Source organism: Neopsephotus bourkii, unplaced genomic scaffold, assembly GCF_033783945.1.
Source record: "Neopsephotus bourkii isolate Nb327-2 ecotype Australia unplaced genomic scaffold, CSIRO-AGI_Nbou_v1 NB_882, whole genome shotgun sequence".
In the NCBI taxonomy this organism is placed as follows: domain Eukaryota; kingdom Metazoa; phylum Chordata; class Aves; order Psittaciformes; family Psittacidae; genus Neopsephotus; species Neopsephotus bourkii.
Genome location: NW_026901376.1, coordinates 185,315 through 203,143, shown reverse-complemented (window position 1 = coordinate 203,143; position 17,829 = coordinate 185,315). Strand labels below are relative to the sequence as shown.

The window sequence follows — 17,829 nt, the reverse complement described above, 5'->3', positions numbered from 1 at the left end:
TTCCTGGGCTTGTCTTGCCATTCGATGTGAACAGACATTTCACAGTTCAGGGCTAAGGATGTAGGATTTGTGGCCCACTCTTTCTGAGTAGGAAGAAAATAGTCCCTCCAAGGCAGGTCTGAGCTGTATTAACCCTGGGTTACTTCCGCTGGCCCCAGTCCACTGATCCTGGGAGCACACAGAGGAGGTCTTATTCTCCTGCTCTTGCAACCTGACTGTTGAGGCATTTAATTCCTCTCCAGATTATTTTAATCCTATTCATGCTGCTGTAGGAAATGAACTAGGCATTTGTATGCTGGATTCTTATCCTTCGTTCTGGTTGCAGCTGTAGGAAGCGTGAAATGTGATCCAGGAGAGGAGACAGCCTAATTGGAACATTTACTTACTTCACCCAAGCATCAGCTTCCTTTCTGTGCTGCTTTTTCTTCCTCATCTCTGAAGTTTGAAATATGAATTATGAGCTTAACAAAAGCAAGGAACTAATCTCTCCTGTCAGGGCTGGTCATTGAGATCAGCTTCTTTTTTAATAACATTCTAAGAATTTGCTTCTGCACGTCGATTTGTATGGGTAGCAGAGCATGGATTGGAGCAACTTTTGTTTTCAAGGACTTGTTGTCCAAGAGAAGAGCAGTGGACTTGTGCCCTTCACATAAAATCAAGGAAGGAAAAGATATTAGTCTTTTTAAGATCAAAAAAAGGGCATTGGACAGATGAAAAGCTTTAGCTTGTTGCCAGTATTTAAATGCAATACCACTACCTTAGCGTTTCACATCTCAAGTGTCATCTATTATAGGCCTCATTACCCCAAACGCTAAATGCTGTATCATCTCATTTTCCCTGCTCTAGCTCCCTGCCAAGACTCTTCCATCAGAGTAGGAGGGTGGCTTTCTGTCAGAAATAGCAAACCCTACTCCCTTTTGTCCCTTCCCTTTGAATTTTTCGGAGCCCTGCGGTGTCTCCCTGGGCTCCAGCTGCCCTGCTGGGTTTAGCAATGGAGGCAGCAGGCAGCTGAGATTGCTCATTTGATCTCCCCATTTCTCTCCCAGATTTATGGAAGGTGACCACGCTGACTACCTCCTCTGCATTTTGAGTATACTCAGACATGGGAATGGAGCAGGCAAACCAGGTTTTTTTCGAGCATGATCCAGGCTAGAGGACATTACGGAAACAGAAGAGTTTTTCTTTTCCTTCAACTTCTCTGTCCCTAGAGAAATGGATTCCATTTTAGCTCCTTTGTGCATTACAAGAAATGCAATTAAGCAGCCTCTGTCACTGCCATTGTAAGCGCTCCCTAGACATCAACTAGGCTGGCTGAGGAATGGGTGTTGCATTGTGCCCTCAGTTTTTACCTACAGAGGAAAAGACAGAAATGGCACATTGACGTTAAGGTTCCCAGTAAGGAAAGAGTTGAGAAGCTGGTTTCACCCCTCTTTTCCCAACCCCATGCCCCATCCAAAGCTTCTCTCTCTGTACTGTGCTTTAATGGTGGACATGTGGCCTGTCAGGTACCAAGCATCTCATGTGGACTTGTCTTCCCAGTTATCCCCTATCTACAAAGGAGGTATTTTCCGTATGATGGCATGGCTTCACGAGCGAAGATTTGGGAAGGGCTTTAACCACGCTCACTACAAGCACGATGACCAAGGGCATGTGGGATATGCAAATCTGGTTGGAAAAAAGGGTGCTTAGGCAATCAGGAAGTGTCCGACCAGGACTGTCATCTCCTGAGCGATCTCGAGCTACCCATGCACTGGTCCACCTGCATGCAAGGTTGGATCTGCAGCTTCCCATGCACCTTGTCACCTACCGTTTCGACCCTCACCTGCCCATACAGACAGGTGAGAGTAAGCCCTTCCAGCCTGTGCAGTGGATTTTTTAGGTGAGGCGCAGCTTGCGCAGAACTGGCCCACCCTTTACACCTGAGGTTTAACTGTCACGGCTTACTTAGCTAGGACGGTGACAGCAGAGTCCACAGGTCGTAGGTTTTGTAAGAGTCTCTTCAGTGGAAGACCATATAAGGCTAGACGAGCTCCAGCAGCCCAGGTTTGAAAATAGGAGTTTTCCTTCTCCTATGAGGAAGGCCTGTCTTCGCTAAGTTAGCACAGGGATAACTGGCTTGTGGTGGCCAAGCATTCATAGCCACGTCACTTTTTGATCCTTCAATGTCGGCTTTTCCTATTGTTGTGAAGCAGTATTCACCAAGTGTTGGATTGTTCACCCGCTAATAGGGAACATGAGCTGGGATTAGACCATCATGAGACAGGTTAGTTTTACCCTACTGATGATGTGTTGTTGCAATAGTAATCCTGCTCAGTACAAGAGGAACGGCAGGTTCAGACCCCTGGTGCGTGCGCTTGGCTGTGAAGCCACTGGTGCGAGGCTACCATCTGCGGGCCTATGACTGGACGCCTCTAAGTCAGATTTCCCTCTAGAGGCTTGATGTTGTGCTGTTGCGTCAACGACCGCTTGAGGTTTTCTGTGTAACACCCTAGGTATCCACACTGCCAGGAGTGCATTTGGATACTTAACTGCCAGCAGGAAACCTTTGTGTGTGTATTGGTCTGCTGCAGTCATCCTCAGCTGCAAGGCAGCCAGGGAGGTGTTCAGTCAATCTGCTTCATGGCTTGTGTTGCCTTGGGAAAAGCCTCTGACCCAGGACAAGCTGAGATTTCTGCTTCTGCTTCCTCTCCCATCATGCATTTTGGACTTCTCTTTGCTTTTCCCAAGCAGGGGATAACTTAAGCCCAGTGGAAAAGAATTGCATCTTAACATGCTTGCAATAGCAGTATTTCTAGCACCCTGGCTGGCTGGCATGAACAGGCCAGTAAACCTCAGATCAGCCACAGATCATGAGCTTAGGACATAGGCAGGTCAGGACAGTGTTTTCTTCTGCTCTCCAAGATAAGTTCCATGAAGGCAGCAGGCATTTTCGGGAAGAAGAACACATCTACTCAGAGAGGGGATTGTCCTTCCCATACATGCTGGTTTTCACTTCTCATGCCCTGAGGGCAGATCTCACTTTAGTTTTCTTTCTGGTATCTTGAGTAATATTTTCCTGTTTTCTTCCTTTTCTGTTTATTTTTAAACAAATGAGGGAGTGCAGTGTCAAACATGGACGCAAACCAGCAGAAGTCAGTAAATTCAAAGTGAAGGGTGCAGCTGCATTGCCGGCATCTGCCATGGGGCCTTTTTCACTTCCACTCCCAAACGACATGCCAAGGCTGACAGTTTGTCAGCATTCACTTCCCATTCTCGTCCTTTCACTAGTTTACGTGATAATCCAACCCTTTGCCTCTGACAAATCCATCCACATTTTAATTGGAAGCAGGAGGAGCACTACTCACGTTTAGGCAGTCCTTAATTCTCAGCAGCTTCTCCCCTCATAAACCTCCTAATGTGTAATTAGGAGAAAGTTTTGCAGCTCAGCTCTCCTTTTACTCCAAGAGGGGAAGGCTGGTGTTTAAGACCCAAATAACTGACAGCTTTCCATCTCCCCAGCTGCCACACAGCAGTTGTTTGTTAGTGGCCTGAGTTAGCAGAGCTGGGAGCCTTCATTACTGACTGACAGTTTTATTCGGCGTGGAGACCCCGATTAATTGCCTGTGAAACCAGGTTGGCCAGTGGGTGCTGTGCATGGCTGCAGCTGGAATAGGCTGCTCAGAGAAGCTGTGGCTGCCCCATCCCTGGCAGTGTTCAAAGCCAGGTTGGACGGGGCTTTGAGCAGCTTGATCTAGTGGAAGGTGTCCCTGCCCATGGCAGGGAGTTGGAACTGGATGAGCTTTACGGTCTCTTTCAACCCAAACCGTTCTGTGATGATTCCTCTCTGACACAGGACAGCCAGCACCTGGCTGGTGTGTGGCTGAGACAGGCTGGACATTGTGTTAGGTCAGAGGGATTTCACCTTCCCCTCTCATTCAGATCATCTCCCCATGCACATGCCTCCCAGTTTGGATAATGGAGTTGAGGCTGGGAGATAAAGATCAAATCTCCCATCAGCAAGACATAAGGCTGAGACAGGGTCTGGTGAAGTGTTGATAAACCATTTTTTTTTTAGGAACCAACCCTTTTCCTTCACACATTTAGGCCTTTTTCAAGAGACCAAGTGCCCAGTGAAAGTCAATGTGAAATGAAGAAAGGGACAGTTGTTATTGAAGGAAAAGTATTTGAGTGATGCTAGTGATTCCAACTGACAGCTCTGCTGCCTCCTTCCCAGTAGGGACTGAGGTTGGTGAGCCTTGCCCCTCTTCACAAGAGCGTGGTGTGGCAAACTGCTTTTCTTGGCAGTTTCTATGAGTTAATATTCAGCTGATGTCCCAGCTACAGAATGTGTGTCCTTCCTCCCTAAACTGAGTGGAAAATACTGTGTATAGTTTACTAATGATTTTTCTACTGAATTTAAAGGCCAGTCTTTGCTATCATAAGTGACCTTCTAATGAATTCTCTTTCAGCTGAACTTCCAACATTTAGAGCAAACCTGGTTTTGAGGGATAGAAGAGATGCAGTGAATGAATTCACAAGTTGTGTTTTTGATATTTAATCTCAAAGTTCACCACTGAAAATGCTTTTTTAGTTTGTATATATCCAATTATGATCTGCCTACGAAGAGGGACATGAATATTCCAGATGGAGATAAGATAAATTAATTGAGGCTCTGGAATTAAAAATCTTGTTGGCCAGGTCTTGGGAGGCCCCAGACTCTCCTGTGAATAGCACTGGCTTGAGGTCAGCAGTGGAGGAAATAAAAGGATATCCCTCTTCCCAGGCTGTCACCCTGCAGACTGCTGACCACTATAGCTGCATCAGCACCTCTCTGGCATCCCACGGTCACACACTGGGTCCCATCTTGACCAAGCCCTGTTTCCTACCCAGAAAAATAAGCTTGAGCAAAGGTTTTTTCAATGGGTGAAACAGGGATGGGCCAGAGAAGATATAGCCACCAACTGGAGCATCTTCAGGTCCCTGCAAGACAGGAATCCCCTCTGAAGAAGCATCCACCAGCAGCCTTTGCTGCCCCACACCATCACTACTGTAGCCAACAGGACAGAGAGGTAGAAATGCAACGTTAACTTCTCAAGGGCAGTTTTCCCAACTTCAAGCTTTCCAGAGTGGTTAAATGTCACTTCTTGGTCCATAGGATATTCTGCACTGCGCACCCTGATAGGTTTGAGAAAATGAGTGAGAAAGTGCGTGTGTGAACAGTTGTGTTTGTTGCAATGAGTGTTGAACATTCATTTTTATTGTTGCCTTTTCTTCCCCCATCTAAGTGGCTTTCAATGCAAACAAATTGCTTTTCAGACAATTCACAATGGGCTCAAATTCTCTTATTGCTGTTTACAAATGTGTTTATGAAAGCTCAGGCAATTCTCGCAATTATGGCAATATTTTATAGTCTGAGATGCATCTTCCTAGTGTTGGTGGTTACAACAATCTAACTTTGAAAAAACATCCCTCACTCCATCCACTTCAGATAAACTAAATCCCAAACTCCCTTTTTATTACATTGTAAGATTACGTGGCAGAAATAATCTAGCCTTCTATTGCCCTGTAAAAAGGAAGTCAATATTTTATCTCTTGTTTTATAGCCATTGTAATATCCAACTAATACATAACAATGGTACATTATGATAACTTCATTATACTCTGATCATGCTGGTGAATAATATATTGGTCTGAATTTTAAACATGACAGAAAAATTACCTGTTTTTATTGTTCTTTGGTATTTCTCAAATGCAGCTGGAACAATAACATTTCAGCCTGCTTTTTGCATCTACTGAGACTGTCAATCCTCACGACCAGAAAAGGTGTAGACTGGGGGCTGTTAGTCACTGTGTGTGTTGCTGGAAGTGCAGCACGGTACAAATTACTGAGGCAATATTTACAGATGCCAAAGTTAAAACATTCACATGGAAATGCACCTGCAGTGTTAATCAGTCCATCTTTGCTGCTATTCCCTGTTGCACAGGCTAAGGGCCAAATTTTGCCCTGTTACAGCAGCACAATTCTGGAATCGCTGTGGTGACTCCAATTAGTTTATACTCAGGTAAATGCAAAGCAAAGGAGAACAGATTCCTGCCTTACGTTGCAGCAGTGGAACAAGTCATTGAGGGTATGCTGCTGGCTCCTGCTTTATTGTTACCTCGATAACACCTGAAGCTACGGAAGTCATGCTGATGCTCAAATCTCACAGTGCAGAGGACTTTCTTTCAAAGCAGGCAGTTGGAGTCTTATCTATGCAGAGGTTATCATCATATTCCCATTGCTGTGGGACATGCAGAGAAAAATAGACATTGCCCGAACAGCTTTGATAACTGAAAGTAAAAGCCCAATGGGATACTTGCAAGGTCAGATCTATCAGAGCTACAGTGGCTTAAGCTAGCTGAGAGTTTGGCCCTATGCATAGACAGTAAGTCCATTTTGTTAGAGAAAGTGCTGGGCACCAGTTGTTACTAAGGAGTAGTCCAGTTAGATTAATGCTTGATGCCTGCACTCAAAATTATTTACTGTCATTTTTAATTCTAGTTGATTTGGAGATTTTTTTCTCATTGTTAAGAGCATCCATCCTGTTGAAAGTTCTTTCCAATGTAGTCAAGTGAATATAAGATTACAGGCATGGATCAGGGGCTAGACTGGCGCCTTGTGAGGATGTGCATCAGAGTTAACGTCAGTATGGCTGTTGAGAACCAAGACTATCCCATTGAAACACTCTCATCAGGGTAGTCTTGTGTCTGTAAGAACTTTCAAAGGTTTATAATACAAACTAGGTCTCTAGTTTGGAGGAGACTGAGGGATGACCTTATTAGTGTATATAAATATATAAAGGGGGAGTGTCACGAGGATGGAGCCAGCCTCTTCTCAGTGGCAAACAATGATAGGACAAGGGGCAATGGGTACAAACTGGAACACAAGAGGTTCCACTTAAACTTGAGAAGAAACTTCTTCTCAGTGAGGGTGACAGAACACTGGAACAGGCTGCCCAGGGAGGTTGTGGAGTCTCCTTCTCTGGAGACATTCAAACCCGCCTGGACACGTTCCTGTATAACCTTATCTAGGTGTTCCTGCTCCGGCAGGGGGATTGGACTAGATGATCTTTTGAGGTCCCTTCCAATCTCTCGCATATTGTGATACTGTAAAAAGCTCATTCCTGTTTAAAAATGAATGGCACAGAAGTGCAGCACTGAAGTCTCACCTTGTGGGCTGTGCTATGCTGTGGGCCAGCACATGCAAAGGACAGACCACTACTGATATTGTGGAGCAAGCAGCACTCCAGTGATACCAGTCCAGCAGGCACCAGTTCATGCAAGGCCACAGTACTTCTACCAAGACCCAAATCGTACATTACTTTGCAAAGCCTACGCACTTTGAAAGTGAAGTCAATTTTGCAATGCAAAAAGCAGGCAAAACCTGTGTGATCAAGACTTATTGATGGAGCAGATTGCTTTAAGTTTACTTGCTCTGTCAAATACCAGGTGTGCTAATGCGGTGATCTTAGCTGATGAGGAGGGACCCAGATGGCTGGCAGCTGCTCTAGCCAGCTCGGGTCGCTGGGAGTGCTGCTGCACATTTTAGAGACCTCTTCCATCTGGGCTATTATTATTAGACCCCATCATGAATAAATACGTTTACAGATGGGGTCCTGCAGGGCATTCTGACATTTGTGTGTATCACTGAGCAGCCTTCAGGTAAGCATATCCACTGCCTATGCTTGAAACACACCATTAATGGCAATTCTTTTCAGTAAGCAAGAGGAAGTGCCAAGTCACACAGTTCATGCCGTTTCTTTCCTTGCTGCTTTCCTAGATGAAGGACTGTGGGATATGTTTGTGAAGGACATCCCTCGCAGTGCTACCTCCTACACAGTTGGCCTGGACAAACTCAAACAGGGTGTGACCTATGAATTTCGGGTGGTGGCTGTCAATGAATTTGGCTATGGAGAACCCAGTGTTCCCTCTGTGGCAGTATCAGGTAATCATGGATTTTATTTTTTTTATATATCTTTTCCAATTGAATTTCTTGGATTGGGGAGAAAAGAAGGGGAAAGCCCCAACCCATATTTTCTAGTTGCAATGAATAGCCAAGGGCAACTTGTTTTCACTTGGTTTAGGATAAAACCAGAGTAATATAGTGGTGAATCGAGGCTTGTTCTTACAGTGTGCTTTACTTTCAAGAAGAAAAATGCATGTGTGCCATTTTTCAGTTTGACAAAGAACCTTCTCAGGAATTCCATGAGTGTTTATATATGAGATCTCTTGCCCTAAGACTAATTTACACAGTCTACAATCTGTTTGGGTTTTCACATTTCCTAATCTGTTGGTTTGTTTGCTCTGCTTCCTTCTTTATTTTTTTCCCCAAGGTTCTCTGATAAATATTTTCTGTGTTATTTTATATTTGGCTCTCGAAACTATTAAGTTTAGTTTCACAAAATCATTCCTGATATCCTCTGCCTGGCAGTTCAAATACAGCATGATGCCTCCACTCCTCCTTCATCAGAACAGCTTGTTGGTGATGCTCTCAGGCTTCTCCCAGCCTCCCTGCTCTATTGTGCTTATTCCCAGTAAACAGGGTTATGGTTTAAACATGCTTCAAAATCCCTTTCAGCAGCCCAGTGCTCTGGTTTTCTGAAGGGGACTTCAGTACCTTAGAAAGCAAATTTCTCTCAGCTTGCCATGTCTAGACAGCCAGAGTTCAGTGGCCTGTCATGAAGTAGGAGAGCGTGGTGCTTTACTCAGGTCTCTTCTTACCCTTGCAGAGACAGCTGTACTTCAGGTTGCTTTTGAGCAACAGGTTTCACCCTTGCTGTGTCAGGGAAGACAGGCAAGAGGAATAAAAGAACCTGATAAAGCAGCTTTGTGATTCAAAATACTGGAGAGTCCTGAGAACCTGGCAATGCTCCAGTATCTGGAGTGGCTTTTATCTCTGCTCCTCCAGTGAGAAGCATAAACAGCATTCAACAGTTACCCAGCAGGCAAGAGTAGTAAAAGCTGCTATCGCCATCACGGCTCTGTTTGTCCTTACACAATTAACCACTTAGCCCATGAGAGCTGTCTATGGATTTCAGAGTGAGTGCTACCCTTGCTTTTCTCCTTCAGGACAAGGGCATAGACAACCCACTTCAAACACCTAGAGTCAATATTTTTCCTATCTCTGGTTTCACAGAGGCTATAACACAATGTAAAGGATTGGTAATCGTGTCAGTCTTCCCTTTCCTGAAAGACATTATTCCTCTGAAGCTGGGCATGCATCTCCTTCTGACGTTTTTTTATACATAAACTACTTGTTTGTAAGTTCTCCACTTGAACAGAACTATTTAATTCACCTCCTTTTGATGCTTCAGTGTTCATCTCAAATTGCTGCATGAAAGTAAGAGGTTTCCATTGAGATTCACAGTCATAAAAGTATAAAGCTTTTTTGGCTGGCCACTTCAGCTAGCACAGGGACATATAAATTGCACCGAATCTGCTCAGCCCAGCATGGCTTGTGCAGTTTGCCTTTAGGACTTTATTGGCCTGGGCTGGCCTCCTAGCAAAGAAGGATTGTGGCTGCTTTTTACTGCTGCAGAATATGCAGTGATCTGGAACAAATTTGAGCTTGTATCATGAGGCTTACCACAGACTTATGCTTTGATCCAGAGCTCAGGACAGTTGGGGAAAGAGAGTGCCTGGGTTCAGTGATAGTGAGGGGCTGAAGTTGGTCTCCTGGCATTGTCCATTCCTACCAGGTGGTGTTCTACATTATGGACTACAGGGAAATAACATACAACTGCTGGGTTGTGCTCCAGCAGCATTTTTCCACTAAACTGAGGGATGCTTACAAAGAGAATATCACTGCAAGAAAATAACAATACTTATTACTTTAAACCAAGACTGGCAAGGTAACTCTAGAAAGGCGAAGCTGGTATCACTTTGCGTCTCCAATTGAGGTCAAACGAGGTAAAATGACTTGAGATTGCACAAAATCCAGGCAACTGAAGTGATACCCATGTACTGCACATCAGGCTTGGCTAAGCTGATGGGGAAAAGATATAGAGGAGCAGTGAATGTTTTAAGTTAAAGTTAATGGAAGCAGTGAAAGACACTGAACCAAGCATACTTTGTTCCCTGGCGCTAGCTGTATTTTTCAGAGCCACTGAGCAGCATTTTGGCAAGTTAAACCTCATAAAAAGTGGAATAATTCTGGGTCATGATAGATATATTGGTGGTTCCTTTGACCCAGGGAGTACTAAGCATACCACAGTAGTCAGGAAATGTAGGTGTGCAGGCCAGTAGGAAGAAACCTTCATTTCTTCACTCGGCGATAACTTCTTAGCTAAGGCTCTGGGTGTGTGAAAGATGCTTGCAGAGATGTTGGAGCTGTGATAAATTTCTGTTCTCTCTGCCATCAGTGTCAGCAAGCCCCTTGAAAGTCTGGCTGCAGAGCAGGCTGCGTTACCTCCTTTGAGCACCTCTCTCTCCTGAACACTCTTCCAGATGCATTGTTCGCTGTGGGGAAGAAGAGAAAATTTTGAAGGAGCATAAGGAAGGAATTGTTATTTGTTTTTTGCTCTTTCAGCGCAAACAGAATCGCCTTTCTATGAGGAGTGGTGGTTCCTGCTGGTGATGGCACTTTCAAGTCTGATCCTCATCCTCCTGGTGGTGTTTGCATTGGTCCTGCATGGCCAGAGCAAGAAGTACAAGAACTGCGGTGCAGGTAAGACATTGGCTCCATTCTGTGAACATGCTGTCAACAGCTGTGGGAATTAGAAATATCTTCCTTTTAAAACCCTGATTCAGTGTGAACTCTATTTATAGGTATTTTGTTTGGCAGAAAACCTAGATTTTTTTTTCTATCTGGTTTGGAAGAAACAGCTTTTGCCCATAGCCATACTGGGCAAAGAGTGCCTGATCTTATCAGGTTCTGGATGATAACCAGCCATGAGCTTGGACAGGACAGCATCTGGAAGTCCCAGGGACTGTATCAAAAGCCAAGGAGTCTGAGTGAAATGCTTGGCAGAAGACCACAAAAAGGAATAAGCTGAGACTTTATTTAGCATTGTCATCACTTCCTGCTAGATGGGGAGAAGACAAAAGGTTCTGCTTTTCCATGGCTGTACCCAGTGCAGATATTCTAGGTCTGTATGTGTGAGGACTGTATCTCAGCTCATTTGTATTAGTGTCTCACATCTCGCATTCATACTCAAGCCAAGTTGCAGTTACAGGGCCAAGCAGCTAGGAGGTGTTTTGGATATCTGAGCCTGTTAGACTTTAATGCATGAATGTCAAGCTTTGAATTTTCCTTTAGTTCTAGGTCTGTATGTGTGAGGACTGTATCTCAGCTCATTTGTATTAGTGTCCTGTATCTCGCATTCATACTCAAGCCAAGCTGCAGTTACAGGGCCAAGCAGCTAGGAGGTGTTTTGGATATCTGAACCTGTTAGACTTTAATGCATGAATGTCAAGCTTTGAATTTTCCTTTAGTTACATTTTCTACCAGGTTCCTTTCTGAAAGGAAACAGGAGCTACCTGCTCTATGACTAGGAATGTCAAAATAGTCCTCTTTCAAAATGCCTTATTCTTGAGCTCTGAGCATTGTTTTTACCTTTTCTTCTCCTTACATGATAAAGTCCTAGAAGAGCTGTTCGAATGTGTATTTCTCTGATAGCCTCCTCCACCTCCAGCAAGAAATTGTGCTAATGCCAGGAGGTGCCAGAGAAGGCATGTTAATGAGTAGAATCAGGTGAATGGGTCTTTGCACTACTTGTTCTTAGGGATTAATGTAATGAAGGAATCTTCCAGGCAGTATTTAGTAATTCAGTCCCAAAGTGAAGATCTTTTCTTTCTTTATAATTCACTTCTAACAAGTGTTAGAAAATCAGATTTCAGTCCCATGAGATGTAAGATGTATGAATACCATGGCATTTTACCAACTTAATACTATTACGTATTTGTATGCATAGCTCATAGGAAATCTCTCATCTTCTTAGTTTTGCTCTGTATTTGAGGAACAGACATGAAAAGACAGGTCTGACCTGTACTGTCAGATACCAGTGTTCACACTGAGTCTTAATGTAGCACTGAAATTGAAGCCAAGGATAAAGTACCTGTCTGCTGCAAAGCAGCAATATGCAACCTGTCCTTCTCCCCAGGGCATGAGCTGAGCTCACACCTTTGGGATTACAAAGAATGAACATGGGAGAGAATAAGCTTGTGCTATATTTGATCACCAAAAATAATATACTTTGCTGTATTTTTCCTTTTCTTCCAGTCCCTTGTCCTTTTCCTTGCTTTACATTGTCCAGTGATTTCTCACATCTACATTTTATCCTCATTACAGCTCTGACTTCTTTCTCCCATTTGCTATCCAGTTACCCTTTCTCTTGCTTTCTTTCCTGCCTTTTTTTTTCTCTCCTTTTCCTCTTTTTCTGTCTTTCCTAGTTTTATTTTCTCTCGCTTTGCTTCAGTCAGCATGAATGGGATTCACAGCATCTGATTCAGGACATCTTCAGTGACTACCTGAATTAGTCACCTCATTTCTATTTATAGTCAAAAGACAAGAATAAGAACTTTTGGAGCACAGTTAATCTATACTATTTTAGATATTTTGGAATGAAATGCAGCCATCAACAACTCCTCTTTTCCCCTCTTTTGCCTCCTTCTGCTCATTCACACTCATAATAAACTCTTCTCCTTCACTCTGATTGTTCTTATTTGCCACTAATAACGGTAAAGAGATTTTTAAATCATTAATGGTGTCATACAGCACCCAGAAGGGAAGTTAGTTCCTGCAGTTGTAGCTGGGGGAAAAGTGCCTTTATTTCAGCTGAATCTTTCATTGCCTGGCTCCAGGTAAAACCATCTCCAATGTGGAAGAGTCGGTCACCCTGGATAATGGAGGCTTCACTGCTCTGGAGCTCAATAGCAGACACCTGATCAAGAGCACCTTCTCAAAGAAAAATGGAACCAGGTAAGAAATTGGCAACACCGAGCTCTTGGAAGTGGCTTTTTATCTAGCTTAAAGCAATTGTGAAATAGGCAAAGGGGAGAGAATGTTGTCTATAGGATCTAGGGAGGACTTTAATGCCCAAGTCACTGCCCCAGGCTGGGATGCTGGTTTCTAAGCATGATTTAATTGTGTCACATCCCATACACTCACCCTTTACATTTCCCAGGTCTCCTCCTCGCCCAAGCCCAGGGGGGCTGCACTACTCTGATGAGGATATCTGCAACAAGTACAACGGAGCTGTGCTGACCGAAGGCTTGGGCCTCAGTGAGAAGCCCTTAGAGGTATCAGAGTCAGAGGTAAGGTTTTCCCTTTGCCTTACCAAATGTTGTCCAGTCACTGCTGACATTCATTTGCCTGCTGAATCCTGGCAAGTCTTTGAAGTCCAAATCCCGTACCTGCATTATAGTGTTCTCACTGTTCGTCTTATCTTGGGGACTTTAAAATGTCCAATTCACTGGGCTGTTCACGTCATATCTTAAAGTGTCAAAGGAAAGAATAACAAGCAGGACCCAACCAGGGGAAACTCCAGACCTGGCCTTGGTGGATATTTGTGTTTTTCCAATGTTACACAAAAAGACAAGTGCAGTCAGTCAGTCAGCTAGTGTGTGCTGACCTTCCCTTCTACTTGTGGCTTGCAGACTTGGAGCACTTTTAGGAAAATCTACATATACTGCAAAATAGCCAGCTGGCTGCAGCTACCATCTGGATGATGGGACACCCTTTGGACTGTTGCATTGACTGAAGTATGGGATGTGGTTTGAAGTTCTCACAGTGCCTTTTTCAGAAAGCTAGAGCAAGCACCAAGGTTCAGAAGAGTGGTCTTGAGTGATGGTAACTACTGCCTCTGTTATAGGGGGAGTAAGTGGGGAATGAGTAACCTGCCAGGGAGCATATGGCCATATCTGTGAGTACTCAGCGTTCAGGTTTCTGAACATCCCAACCTGCAGCTTTAGTTTAACTCTAGTAGAGCCTTCTGTTCGGGTTGCTTTTAGCCTCTGTTATCAAAGGAAGGTGGGTATATGCTGACATTATCAATCTGGCAGTGCTCCATCTTGTGGCTCCCTCTAAGGAGAAAGAAAGTGCATGTGGCCTGTAGTCCAACAGGGACCAAGGGTGAATAGGCAGACTTCAAGGGACATCCAGAAAGGTAATTCTGTCTCTAAAACTGTGTTGTCAGCTGAGATCCTGACAAATCTGAACTGACAGCGCAAGAAGCGAGCAGTGGGCCAAACTACTCCAAACCTGACCCTTCTAGCAAGAATAAATCAAGAGCAGCAAATAGTGAAAGATGATGACAGTTTTCATCTGTAGCTTTTCTGCACCTGCAGCTACAGCTGCTTTTCCTGGCTACCTAGCTCTCACCTCCTGCTAATTACCATGGACAGCCTGCTGCTTTGTGCTGCCCTGTGGCCGACCTGTCATGCAGGCAGCTTTCCTTGGTGCAGCTCAAGCTGCTGTCTGTGCGACGTTACCCTCCAGATTAAACCCATAGTGCTTTGGTCATGTCACTGTAACAACTCGGCATTAAACCTGTCATTAAAAGAGTTTGCTGAGCATGATCACAAATTTAGCACTGGCACCTTTTGACATTCATTTCAATGCCCCATGTGGTATTTCCTGGTAATGTGCAGAAGTCTACTTGCAGGGTGTCATTACTGCCTTCTGTATGCACTGTTTGTGCAGCACAGAAGAAAGTAATTTTGGTTTGTTTTTTTTTTTCTCAGGCTATTATTAATATTATTTATTTACTGTGTATTGCAGTCGAGCCTGAAGGTCTCAATTGAGATTCTAATGTTTCTGTGAATCTGTGTGTGTATGTGAGTATCTGAACAAAATATGCCTCCTGTTTTTCCTTGGGGCTTAGATATGCAGGCTTTCTGTATAATGTCTTTGATGCCTGTTGGGTTTTTCTTGTGGTGGGGCGTGCTTTTAGTCGTGAAATGTTAATACACTCCCAGTAGAGGTAGCAATAGGAGATGCTGCCTTTTGATCAGCCTGAAAATGCTGTTTGTGTTTGCTGGTACAGACAAGAGGTGAGGGTCAGTTGGGGCAGAGGTGGGTATACATGTTTGACCACTCTCTTTTCTAGTATTTCTGTACCTATTAGCTCTTCCTGTTTGTCTTTTCTAATTTTGTGTGTTTGTGTATCTATTCTCGGAGGAGATCTTAACAACAAGTTCTGTTTTCTGAGAATTTCAGAATTTCCATCTCTCTTAACAGGCAGAAGTGTTTCCCATTATATGAAGAGTTAAAGATATCTTTATATAAGAGCTCTACACAGGTTGGGTCATCTGCAGCAAAAGGGGGTCCTTATGCTGTTCCCTCTAATACATCTTTGTGTGGATATCAAGTTCCACTTAACACAATGCACAAAAGGCCAGGCAGAGCTGAAATCTGTGCTTTTGCTTTCAACCCCCATGTCATCTTGTTGCTGCTTAGTCTTACCCCTGTTGCCTGAGGTGTCAAGATTTTATATGGAAAAGAAGGAAGCTCTCTGGCTTCAAGTCTCATGGGCTTTACTGAACGTGAAGAAGTCTGTGAAAAACTCTCAGGCTGACTGACTGCACTTGCAATTCATCTGCCTGGGGGCTTTCCTCTGAGCTCCCTCCTGATGAGGAGAGCAAGAGAGAAACAAAGAAAATCAAGAAGACCAAGCAGTACTCAATATCCATAAATCAAGAGGTTAACTTACTCCATGTCATGAAAGCCAAGCACTAGCGCTGTTAATGAGGTTAAAGTAGTTTAATTGGCAGGTATGGAGCAAGAGAGTGCTAAGAGTGTAATTTTTAAGTGATTAATAATAATAGGCTTTTAGATAATGAGTCAAGTGGACGAGGTTCTGGACAGATAATCTGAAGAAATCTGGTGTTCACCATGTACAGAAATGCGAAGATATATCTGCGATGGCACCCAGCCATGGAAGAGCAGTTTTACAGAAGGGAATGGTGTCTGTTTGTGTGTTCTCACATGTTCTTGTGGTCTCCCAAAACCTGTTTTCAGGAGATAGTATTCTCCCACATAGCACATGTTATCAGTCAGTGCTAAATGCTGGTGGTGCTCTGGTCTTTCCAGCTGCTCCCTGCAGTCTGGCTTTTGCTTTCCCAGCTCAGTAAGAAGATATTATAAATTTCCACTTAACACTTAATAGGGAATATGATTTAACTTGTTTCCAACAAAGTCCTCATGATTTTGACAAGTTGGGCACTGTGTGGAAACCACCTGCAGGTGACACATTAAAACGGCAAGGGTTCCTTGCGTCCAGAGAAATCTTTTTGCATACTAGGCTACCTTGTTTCTTTTACAGCATTTCACTTCAATTACATTCATTTCATGTCAACCAGAAGAAACTGCTGCCTTCTACATTTTTAGAAATAATCTCATAAAGTTGTTCCTTATGCAGTCACTTAAAAAAAAATGGAAAGTAATCGGAGCTATTTGCACTTTTCCCATTCACTAAACTGGCCAGCTCTGGTTGCTGTCTTGCCTCTGAACAGCACTTGGGTACTTTGTGCTATCAATAAAATACTTAAATAGGCTCCTATTTTCTGTATTTGTTATTTCAAAGGCATCCATGCACCTTTGGTTGACAGTTGGTAATGTCACCGCACACCCAATCCCGCTTCAGTCTATGGAGGTTTCCAAGGTAACAAAGCCACAGTCAGGGAAGGGAGAAAACTGAAAACAAAGCAAAAAACCCTGCAGCATTTCTATTTACTCAATAGTTTAAAAACCACTAAAAAGTAATCCTCTAGTATAAGCTGTCTGCATTGTCATGCAAAACAGGTTTATCTTGCTACTTCTTGATTTTCATCAGGGCAGAGAGGGATGTGGGATGGAAATTTAGGAATTTCCTTGCTGGTAAGCATGGTTCAGAGGAGAACTTCGAAGATACTTTAGAAACATTGGAATAGTCAGTTCCTGCCTGTTCTGTGGGAAACACAAAGAAAACAGACTGTGTTGGCACTAACAGTAGGTTATTCTTTCCAGCATCAGTGCTAATGATAGTGGAGTTTGGCTATATATGTTTCATGAAAGTTGCTTCTGAAAGGCACTGGCCTTATTTACACCAAATCAGTGTTCTCTTTCACTTGGTATCACGAACAGATTATCAGCAGAGGGTATTGTTTTGAATTCTCTCTTTCTGTTCATGATAAGTTTCATATGGCAGCAGCCCATCTAAAAGTGTTCCCAGTATTTCTTCTCTTTATTATGTTGACTTTTGGCAGTCTTGAAAGAACTTGGCTTAGGTACAGAAATTATATTAGTTTTGTGGTGAGTGTTTTTCTGCTAGCAATGGACAGAAATCAAGGGCCACCATCAGTATATTATTATACCTAGCAAGTCCTGTGTTGCTTTTCTGGATGCAGCTTCTTCTCAGCATTTCTTCTTAGAGCTTTTGATTGTCTTGTTTCTATATGTTTGTGGGGACATCAGGAAGACCAGTAAGGAGCCACTAGAAGTTTGTGGTGGGTTTTCTTTTCTTTACGTTACGTTTGTGATGCTGTGATTCATCTTTACAGCAGGGGCTTGTCTCTTTGGAGAGTGACCAAGTCAGTAATAGTGATGGTGGACTGGGGAAGGAGTGACCCATAACCTGTTCAGGATGCGGAGACTTTTCTTCTGGATGCCCACATCACCCCTCATCTTCCCAGTCACATTTAACCTTAATAGTAGATGATGGAGCTGCAGCAGAATGTTTGAAGGTGTAGGCTGGTGCAAAGTGTAACAACTCTTTTCTTGATAAGAACTGAAGAAACCAGGGTTTGCAGACCTTTGGTCTGCAGGTAAAGTTGGTTGCATCTGCAGCTGAGGATGAGCCAACCTGAGCTGTCACTGCCTGCTGCTATGCCCTG

The 17,829-nt window shown here is 43.6% G+C and overlaps 1 protein-coding gene across 1 annotated transcript in view; it reads left to right on the top strand.

Moving 5' to 3' along the window:
- Positions 1-17,829, top strand: part of SDK1 (sidekick cell adhesion molecule 1) — a 423,082-nt gene that overhangs the window by 397,273 nt on the left and 7,980 nt on the right. Inside the window, exons 41-44 of the mRNA XM_061356969.1 lie at positions 7,799-7,963; positions 10,547-10,684; positions 12,820-12,937; positions 13,143-13,272. Of these exons, the coding sequence (XP_061212953.1) occupies positions 7,799-7,963; positions 10,547-10,684; positions 12,820-12,937; positions 13,143-13,272 (551 nt within the window). The remainder of the gene's footprint in view (positions 1-7,798; positions 7,964-10,546; positions 10,685-12,819; positions 12,938-13,142; positions 13,273-17,829) is intronic.